The sequence below is a fragment of the Morone saxatilis genome, unplaced genomic scaffold (assembly GCF_004916995.1).
Source record: "Morone saxatilis isolate NCDOM2014 unplaced genomic scaffold, NCSU_SB_2.0 Contig4, whole genome shotgun sequence".
Lineage (NCBI taxonomy): Eukaryota > Metazoa > Chordata > Actinopteri > Moronidae > Morone > Morone saxatilis.
The window spans coordinates 2437915-2449032 of record NW_023339984.1 but is presented as its reverse complement, the minus strand read 5'-3'; the positions used below and the strand labels follow the sequence as shown (position 1 = coordinate 2449032).

Below are 11118 nucleotides of genomic sequence, written 5' to 3'. Positions count from 1 at the left end.
GTTTGGATTGCAAGAAACACAAATATCAATTACTGTTACACAGGAAGGATTATACCATTTTCATCAAAGCACTTTTAAATGTTTACATTTCTGTTATTTTAATAGCTTCCCTGGTTTGATTTGATTTGATTTATTTAAGTGTGGTGCCAGGCCAATATGGTCTTACAAGACACTAAAGCAACATCAGCCAAGATAGCCACGTGACAAATCATAATATACAGTTCCACACATTCAAACAAAAGAAAACCTTTCAGAAGATTCAATTTTCATGACCAAAATGTCTGATTATGTTGTATACAGTGTTCTCTGTCTTAATTGCAATGTATTTTCTATAAATCTTCTTAACAAAAATGTCCTCCTTAAAGAGACAACTCAACATTTCACCTTCAGACAACCAAAACTAATCAAGGTTCTTTAATTGGATTTATTCAAACAATTGTATTTTTAAACAGTTCATTCCTTAAGTCACTGTACACAGACCAGTGAAACAGAAAATGAAATTCATTCTCAATAACACCAAGATCACAGATCACACACAAATCCACTACCATTATCAGGCCTGGTAGTTCAGTGGATGCAGCTTTTTACATGGTCCCTGTCTCCTTCACCTTTTATTTCTGTATTTTGTCCATCAGAGTACAGCCAACTGCTAAGCCCAATGCATATGCAGTTTTTTTCAATTGGTCCTTGATTTCACAATCTTGTCTGTCAGCAGGAATAATTATTGCTAGCAGATTTGTTTAGCTGTAGCTACCTAGCTAACATTAGATGCATACATTGGTTGAACATGCTTAGCTTAAAACAATAGGGTTTTAATTTTAATATTACAAGAGAAAAAAGGCTTTTAGTCATCATTAGCCTGGTTAAACTTCCCTGAATCCAATAAAGACCAGGACAGAGCTGCTAACGTTAGCCTAAATTAATCTCCAAGACTGTAAATAGGTAAATACTGAACATCCACTTGTCATGAACAGAGCTTTTGTTAATCCTGACCTATAACCCCACTAAAAAATGTAAGTTAATGTTCTCTTCGGACGTAGAAGAACTAATATAGTTACTACTGTAGTAAGCTGCACATAATCATGTATAATCCATTCATTTCAGAAGTCTTCTGAGGAGACTTTCATCAATGTCTTTGTTTGAATATTGGTGATTGTCAACACTGCCTGTTTCTCCACAGGTTTAGTATTGATGAAGGACGGACGTGGACTGTTCACAACTTCACCAGCACCTCTGTGTTTGTCGATGGACTCCTGAGTGAGCCAGGAGACGAGACCCTGGTTATGACGTGAGTGGATTCACAATTTCCTCATGAGAAATGTTCAATTTCAGGACTGCTGTCGGAATAATAAATAGAAAGTTCAGTTGAATTCTGAAGACTTTAAATCCCTACAGAGACACTTCCAAATCTGAGCTTCCATTCAAGTATAAGTGTAAATTACAATATATTGAATTGGGAAAGCTCTGTGGAAAGAAAAATTAACACACGGTATCTCCCTCACCTTCTATAGCTCAACCCTCTGTTCCACCCTTCACACTTGCCGCTCTCTGCTAGGTTCTAATGAGTTGTCTAAGAGGGTCAAACAGGGCAGCCCTGCCTGGCCGTACACTACATTCAAGGGAGCTCAAGTTTCTCTCCCATCACAACAATTCCCTCTCAAACTGTTGGAGCAGGGAGCCCAATTTCGTGGCACTAACAGCAGCTGGTCTCACTCCTGATTTCCTGCAAAGCCATCCTCTCTCTTCACCTCCAGAGGGTTTGATTGCCGTTGCGGCAGAGGTTGATGGGCGAGAAGGCCTGTACGTGCCTTCTGCCCTCATCCCCCGTCTCGCTTTTCTCCACTCTGACATTTTATTTCTGTAGTTCTGTTCTGTATTGGTGCAAATGTTTCTGTCTTAGTTTCTTTGTGCATCTCTGCTGGGCTCTTTGTCAGGTTCCATCAGGCTTAGATCAGTAGCAGTCTGGTACAGGTTCTCTTATTAATATTAAAAACGTCAGCTGGTCAGTTTCATGCACTTTTGATATGATGCAGGTTGTTCAGTTGCTTAGATATGGAATAGAAATGATCATTTGTATGCCATACGCAAGTTATTTCTAGGAATTAAGTGCTTATACAGCCGTAAAGTGTAGCCATCAACTACGGGGTTAGATTTAGAAAAAGATCATGGTTTGGGGTTTAAAAAGTCAGTTAGTTATGACGTATGCCAGTTGGTGATACCAGACTGTGTATTTCCAGAAGCTTTCGGAGCAATGGCCGCTGTCAGACAAATTAGCTGTTGGGGTTTATCATGCTAATTTGCTAAAATACAAAATTTTTACTTTTAAACATTAGCATGTGAACATCCATGTTAATATACCTACCAGGTTAAAGTTTTTTTTTTTCAAGTCTCTCCTCTTGACCTGAAGTGATACCTTCATAGCCGTACACTGTAAGAAATGGAGGGAAAAAATAGTGGGGACTCAGTAGTTCAGATCTAAGGACAGCAAAGTTTGATTTGATTGCTGTTGTGTAATCAGGAGCCACATGAGGCTGCTATCATGGCTGTAGGCTTATAGTGTTGTTGTAATTATCATCTTGAATTCAAATTTAGATTTTTCTGTCCTTTACTCTACTTCTGGGGATGCACAAAATGTCAGCTATCAGCAGCTCCTCAACAAAACTGTTGATGGCAACTTTAAGAGTTCATATTTTTTAATAATATATATAGTCTTTCCATCAGTCTCTCTCCCTCTTTTTTCTCTATCTCTCCATCAGTAAGTTAGCTGGAGTGAGACTTGTCACATCATCTCAGACTCCAGGCCTAGGCTCAGAGATAAGGCCAGCTTCCAGCTGTAATCTGCTGAGAAGGGCAAAGAGATGGTCACACACACACAGACAGGCAGTCGCACACAAGTAGGAGAGACTTGAACACTCAGGCTCACTCACCATTATCTGCCATGTCTCTGACACACACCCCCTGGGTTGATACTGACACACACATTCACGCATATACCTCGCCCATCTGGCTCTGGCGAGATAGGGTCGGCGGCCAAGGAGGGGTGTTGAGGGCAGCTCATGTCTGACAGATTAGCCAGGGTCTATTTCCTTGCCACTGAGTTTCGATTTTTGACGGCACAGCCTGCCATCCCATAATGAAGTCTTTGAGCAGTGACTTAGCACCAAGGACAGGTGGGGGAGCAGAGATCGTCCAGCACTCATACTAATGACAGCTGGTCAAATATCAGAGACTGGACAGACTCTCACTGGGCTTATACTGCACATGCTGCTATACGGGAGCATCATGCCAGCTTATTATTTTGCTGCTGACAAACAATTTCCACTCTTTTATTTCCCTGCACCATGTACTGTAACAAACCCACTTAGAAAAACTAACACACTTTTTCCTCAAAGGAAGCACCTAAACTCATTCAGCAGCAAAAACTCTCAAGACTTCCAAACACATTTCCAATAATGTTTTCTCCTTCTTAGCTCTGTATTTTAATAAGGAAAGGAAAGGAACAAATTTCCCTCTGTTAATGAATGTTGTTTTGTTTTGTGTGTTGTTTGTCCACTAATAGAGCTCTTACAGCTCTGGGGTGGCTATTCAAAACTAGAAAAAAAATGCTAAATTAACTCTGCGCTGGTGGGAATTAACACACAAACAAAAAGGGTTGATTTTTACACTTAACGCTTAAGCTATCAGTGATAATTGTACTGTTTGCAACACATGCATTGGTACACTATAATAGTGTAGATCTAGCGGAACCCCATTGACTGGCATGTTGATGGTTCAGCAAAATCACAAGAAACATATTTTCTTGCCCCTAGGGGTAGTTAGCCATGTAGACTATTTTGGTTTTATTGGCTGAGGTTTCCAGATATACACCTCTGAAACGTCTGCTGCCACTCAAATACGACAAAGGTGAACTGCATTTCATTTGTACTCACCATAGCATTAAAAATTCATTTAAAAGACCAGTGAGTAGGTTTTATAGTGTGTTCCATTTAGTCAAAAGTCAGAGCTGGGAATGACATCACACCCCAGTTGACTGCGTTCTTGTAGCATACAACAAGTTGGAAAACCAAGCTCTAGCCAGGTTAGCTATTAGCCATGTTAGCGATATCAGTTGATAACATACATTGCGCTGTATTTTGCTCATACAAACGTCCACAGACAGACGTTGGACAGCAATGTGTGTATGACTGACACAAAAGTAAGAAATGGTAATAAACAGCACATTACTAGAGTTTTCACTGATTTGACGCATGGAGCAGCCATTTTGAATTTTGCGGCTGAGGTTAGTGAGGTTGATCTGACTACTAGGGAATCTGACTTCAGGGAGCGTTCTAGTTGAAATATTAGACTGGGAAGTCGGAAATTCCAAGCCAGTGTTTGGTTCGTCCCGTCTGGGCTACTCTAGAAACATGGCAGCTCAACATGGCACATGGAAAGTTACAAGCAGTGTCTGTAGATAAAGATGTCAGTTCCCTTATTCAGGTGATTATACGTCTGTATTTGACGTCCTGGGAATGAGATTCAACAATCAACGGTATCTTGAATGACAGACCCCCTGTTTAGGTCTTAAGTGGAGAAAAGCAGTCTTCATCATCATGCATTGGGTGTTTGACCTAGCAGAAAATTCTAAGTAAGACAAAACTGCTGAAGACGACAATTTCTTAAATCTTACTCCTTCTTAAACTATATCTGTATAGTGCAAATCTGTTCATATGAAGTTTTTTTGCATGAGAACCAATGTTTCAGTTCCTCTGCATAATCCATGGACCATACTGTCAGCAGTTTTCACATGGACTATTTCATTGGTAGAAAGTAGTTCCAATGAAAACTGTTCAGGGCAAATTCTGTGGATTATCCTAAAAAAACTGTACACTGTTTCTGAAAAATAAAAACGTTGCAGTTCATTTGCTGTTGCACTTCTTTAAGCTCTACAAACAAAATGCTAGATTTAATTTTATTTGGGGTGGGAGCAGAATTCTCCAATATCTGACCATTATCAGCACACAAAACCAAAACTACCTGCATCGGTATATACTACCCATGTGGTGATTTGATAGAAACAGGATACAAACACGTTGCACAGAAAGTGGGACCCCATAGCAAATTAATCTGGCCCTGGCCGGTGGAAAAATCCGACTTTTTGTAATTCGAGTGAACTCAACCCTGAAAAGTACATTAAAATTACATCAAGTTAGAAAAAGGTTAGAAAGGTAGAGCAAACAGACTGGAGAACAGCAGACAGACCATCAGATGAACCAGAGAAACAACAAAGATAAAGGGATGAGAATGTGAAACGGCAGCATATGTGAGACCACAGCTGAGACATCCATCACTTCCCCTTAACGACGACGGCGAAGACGACATTAGTCATGCTTGCCTTGCACTCCAGTGAGGTGATCGCAGGCTGCCACCAGCAATGTAATGTCGGAGGCGCTGACTTGTGTCACATCAGTCTGCTTCAAAAAATGCTCTGACTGACACGCAAGGAAAAGACAGCTGAGCTGAGGAATTGGGAATGGTAGAATTACCCGTATTGTACTGTAAAACGTCGCCATCCAGTGGAGAGGAAGGGGAACTGCAGCTCTGAGAGGCGACAAAAAGAGTACAATTTCAAGGTTTTGTTATATTTTATGGCAAAAATCTTTTTGATGTTCCCTGTGGAGTTCTAATCCACATGTAAAGCAACAAGAAAGTTCAGTTAATTATCTGTGTGTAATGACTACATCATACGAGGGACATTATGACTTGAATGTCTTCAAAAAAGAGAGATTGAATTTGTGATTTAAATGAGATTATCTAGTCCTACCTGTTACAAACTTTGCTGTATTTTCCAAAATCCATGTTAATTAATGAGCTTTATTTGTTTTAACCTAGTTAGAGTAGCAATTTACCTTTGTTTCCAGTCTTTACACTGAGCTAAGCTCACTGGTTATTGGCTCTAGCTTCATTTTAGCCATCCCGAAATGTGAAACTTAAATATAGAGATTAAAATATCTTTTTAGGATTACTTTGCCATGTGGTGAGAGTTAGTGTGGAATACGTGAATTATTGTGTATTGCAGTTTTTCATTCACATGTTATGATGTGGACTTTGAGGAAGAGGAATCTGGATACTGTATAATTGGTTAAACTGGTGATACCTAGATTACAGTCATGCTGTTTCAGTCAGATTCTTGGCAAAAAAATAAGATAAATCTGATACAGATCAGATTTTACATTTGTAATTATATTATTGGCATACATTTCATTTTACATTATGTGTTAATTTTGTATCTGTGGTGTGTGTTTGCAGTGTGTTTGGCCACATCAGCTACAGGTCGGACTGGGAGCTGGTGAAAGTGGACTTCAGGCAGTCTTTCCCCCGTCAGTGTACAGAGTCCGACTATGACTCCTGGCAGCTCACAGACCTGCAGGTAATGCACACATGTAAATACAGTGCAGACACACATACTTACACTGTATATGTGTAGGCCTGTCACAAAAAACTCTTTTTGTTGGATGATATATATTGTTCCAGAAATTATTGCAATAAAAAACAATAAAGCAAGTACACATTTTAAAGCGCAATAAACTTTTCATTCCTTAGATATTCAGACATTGGAATTGGAATGTTAAAAAATATTAAAATATACTTGACAAATAAAACAAATAAAACCACACAACCAAAACAAATTGGTCTGTAATCAAAAATTGCACTTAAATATAATGTTAAGCATTTGGCACAGGGTTAGGCTACAGAGTAATTTATTCCTTAACAGCCAATATAATAATGGCCAGAGAAACTCAATTCACTCAATGTTAATGACATTCTTAAATGATAAGTCAATGTTGTGACAGGCTTTGATTATATTTTAAACTGAAATCTCACTTCTCCATGGTCACCCTCAGGGAGAGAAGTGCATTATGGGCCAAGAGCGGAGTTTCAGGAAAAGAAAGGACACGGCATTCTGTATCAAAGGAAAAAGCTACACCTCGGCTCTCACCACCAAACCCTGCCAGTGCACTGAGAAAGACTTCAACTGGTGAGCACTAACACTACCACGAGCAGTGTTCAGTTAGTCGCAATCTGCAGATTCACTGCTAGATACTACTAAATCCTACACACTGGTCCATAAAATGGCACAGGAAGATTAAATGATATAAAAAAACTTATAGCATCACTGTAGAAAATAAAAAATTTGATTCCAAGACAGAACCTTTGCTTCATTGCATCCACACTGTCAATTGTTTCCTCTGACTAGCACATGACGTTGTGAATTATGCAATATTGAATTACACATATACATACAACGATGATACCGTGTTGCATTTTTGTTTTACTATTGTTCTATCTTGTGTGTGTGTGTGTGTGTGTGTGTGTATTTGTGTAGTGACTATGGTTTTGAACGCTCCCATGTTGAGGGCAAACGCTGCTTCGCTGACTTCTGGCACGATCCAGATTCACCACCCGAAGACTGCCATCTAGGACAAACCTTTGAGACCAGCACTGGGTCTGTGCATGTACACTCACACAACATTGTGGCAGACTCAAAGAAAGTTTTTGGGAAACATAGATATTTATTTTTTTAAGCAGCGAGATGAGATCTGTCTGTCAATATAGTGTCTGTGTGCTGGGATCAGGACGTGGTTAGCCAGGGAAAACAGCTAGCCTGTTGCCAAAAAATAATAAATATTCAACTCCCCCTAAAACCGCAAGTTGTCATTTCTGCATTTCTGTTCATGAACGGATCAAACAGCTTCCAGTCTTTCCTACAAAGCTAACTGCCTCTTGTCTCCAGCTCGGTATTTAATACACTGATAGCTTGATACTGATCTTCTCATCTCAGTCCCTGAAAACAAAACAAAAGAAGAAAAGAAGTGCTTTTCCCAAAATGTTGAACTATTCCTGGGCATATGCCTTCTTGCTCTTAAACTTGCACTGTCCTCTGCTGTGTCTCAGCTACAGGAAGGTGATATCCAACGTGTGTGAAGGGGGACTAAACAAGCAGCAGAGTGCCAAACAGCACAACTGCCCTCTGCTCCCCCCTCAAGGACTACAGGTCGGCATCAAAGGGCAGATGTTGGCCGTTGCGCCTGGTGATGACATCACATTCATTGTTCACCAGGAGCAGGTAGGATGAAGGTTGTTCTCTTGCCTGTTCTTCCTTTCCTTCCTTCTGTTCAATTTGAATCAGCTGAAAGTCCCTGTCCATTCCTAACAGGGCGATACCAGCAGCACCAAGTACCAGGTGGACCTTGGTGATGGAGTTAGGGCCATCTACCAGAACCTGACAGTGACGGATGAGCCCATCCAGCATCGCTATGCAAAACCGGGTGTTTACAAGGTCACAGTGAAGGCCGAGAACATGGCAGGGCACGATGAGGCTACCATGTACATCCAGGTCACAGGTCAGCCTCCCAGACAGTCACTGGATGTTTGTATATGGTTATTGGACAACTGTGTATATTCTATATAAGATCATTTATCATTAAGCTGTATTGAGCAATTATACAAAAACATTTTATTAGATATTTTTAGAAAAAAGTTATTATCATCATTAGGTGCAAGGCTGTGTGAAAACAGCATCAATGAAAAAATCAGTAAAGCCCACACACTTACCCTATAAAAAAGTTTAATAATGGCAAGCTTTTGATCCTAGTTGGGTCTATCTAAGCAGCTGCCCCCTTCAGTTTGTTTAAAACAGCTTAATAAAAAAAAAATTCTAATAATTAATGTAATAGACAAGTGAAAAAAAGAACACTTAAGCAGACACATAAATGATTTGTGCTTCAGGAACTTTTGCATGGCAGGGAAGAAAATAGTCACTATGTCGGAGAGAAGCAGAAACTATTTAGCTACTCATTTATGTGGATAGACTAATTCATTAAAAGCAGCTGCAGCTGAAGGTCTGCATTAGCTTATAGAAACGTTGAGTGCATCCTGAAAATGACAGTTTAAACACACAATATTGCATTTTTCAATACTTATGAATCACCAAGTCAAATTGAGTCTTAAGTAAGTCTGACAGCAGACAAGTTGAGTCCTGTCTCCATTTTTGCATGCGACTGTCTAGGACATGTCTGTAACCTGCACAGTCCTTTGACCTAAATTTTGTTTAACAGAAAGATAAAGATAGTGAAAACATTCTTTTGCAGTCTGTTCAGTCATCTCTGACATGTCTAGCTTGCTCAAAAAGTCACCCCCTGCTGTGAAGGAGACAGGTTTGAATTTCACATCTATTTAACTTTAGATTTTTTACCTCGTGGGTAGAAAAGACTCCCTGCCACTGACTGCATCTGACACTTAAATTTAACATATAAGGTGGCTCTATGGTTTTTCAGTGAGTGGGAATTGGAAATTCCTATTTTGTCTTTTACTTTGATAAGACGTCTCTGTCTTTGTGCAGCTTTAAAACCCAAAGAGCTGGTTTCATTTTGTGGGTTTAAGCTGATAATGAAGACTCTTGTGGGAGACTCACTGAGCTATCATCCTTTTATTTTGTAAAGATTATACTCGGTTCTTATTTGGAACGTTGTATGAAGATTTTCACATTTATGTGAGTTTGACCTGCAAATGCATTCAAAACTAAATCATTTTTTTGCTTCTGAATAAAATGGTGTAATTTTATAAATCATTTTATAAAAATTCCTATAAATCAGGTTTTTTTCATTTACAGCTCCTCTGCAGGAAGTGCACATGGAAGTGGTTCCCATTGCTGGAAGAAACCATGAGGTCAATCTGACAGCCGTGGTTCTCCCTACTGAGGCCAACCTGACTGTCTTCTACTGGTGGATAGGAGACAACCTGCGGGTAAAAGACCACAAGCTTCATCTTGTAACAACAGTGAAATAGTTCATTAACTGTGTCTGCTGATGTTTGGTTTAACATGTACAGTGGGTTTATCAGAGCTATGTGGTTACAAGCAGCAGCCTCTGTGGGTTGAATTAAACTTTCAGGGCAGGAAATCAAAACAGTGAGCTGAAAGATATGCTGAAGAGCTCTGTAGAACTGAGGGGAATTACAGGTTTTGGTGATAATTCACAGTGGATTCATCCCTACTTGTGACCTTTATTATATGACTATGTCATTACTTATATTGTAGCTATAAAAATGTTGATTATTGCAGCTTTAAATCTGCAGTTACCTGCCACTAGGGCAGCAGATACAGGTTGTGAACACAGCATTGGCATATCATCATTTTTTAAGTTGATATGGGGAACTTAAAGCAGCTAATCAGTGAGCATAAACTCACTTTAGAAAAAAAAAACTGAGTGGAGCTGCAGATTCAGGTGATAATTGTCTGTGGCTCTATCACATTGTTTGTGTACAGTATTGGTTATTGACCAATTTCAACATGTCATCAAGGAAGCCATTCTGTGACATTTCTGACCTCCTGTATACACAGCTGACCAAACTAACAGCCAGCCTGCTGTGATTTCTCCTGTAGCCTACGCTGACTCTGCAGAACAGCCTTCTGACCCGTTTCCCAGAGACAGGAGAGGTTTCAGTCACCGTCCAGGCTTCTAACGGCCGGTCCATGGTGCAGGATACCAGGACAGTCCGAGTCTACGGTACCACACTAATATTCTTCTCCAGCATAAACATTGATTTTTATGTCCACTCGCCACACGCACAAGAACTTACATCATATTGATCAATTTACACCATATTTCAAATGTAGCATTACTGTATATTTTAACTTACTACCATTGAACTACCCATAACAGACAATAAGTTAAATTATTGTGGAAACAATAGTCTAGCTCATTATTAGCTTCTAACAGAGCTTTGGACAACATGTCAGTCTTACTCAGTTGTAAGAATTTCTTAATAGCTCTTCTTGGTCTCTGACTCATTCAGACACACAAACCTGCTGGCTAATTGATTAAAATATCTGTTGAAATATATCCAAATAGCTTTCTACAAACCGATGTGTTTTTTTTTTTTATAAGGTGCATGTTTTTTTTTAAGAGAGCGACTGTGCTGTTTCAAACAGTCATGTGACATTGAGGTTCATTTCTCAGCTTAACTTCAGTTGAAGCAAACTTGAGATTGTAGTTGAATGTTCCATATAAGTGTCAGGGCTGGTAACAAGGACTCAAGTGCAGACCAGAGTTCGAAGTCTCAAAAAGGAGTTTTTAT

General features: G+C 39.5%; 1 protein-coding gene across 1 annotated transcript in view; it reads left to right on the top strand.

Annotated features, from left to right (window-relative positions):
- sorcs2 (sortilin-related VPS10 domain containing receptor 2) overlaps window positions 1–11118 on the top strand; it is a gene marked incomplete in the record, with an annotated part of 290079 nt that overhangs the window by 269557 nt on the left and 9404 nt on the right. Inside the window, 8 exon segments of the mRNA XM_035675658.1 lie at window positions 1181–1288; window positions 6289–6409; window positions 6885–7018; window positions 7367–7486; window positions 7936–8107; window positions 8198–8384; window positions 9653–9786; window positions 10424–10547. Of these exon segments, the coding sequence (XP_035531551.1) occupies window positions 1181–1288; window positions 6289–6409; window positions 6885–7018; window positions 7367–7486; window positions 7936–8107; window positions 8198–8384; window positions 9653–9786; window positions 10424–10547 (1100 nt within the window).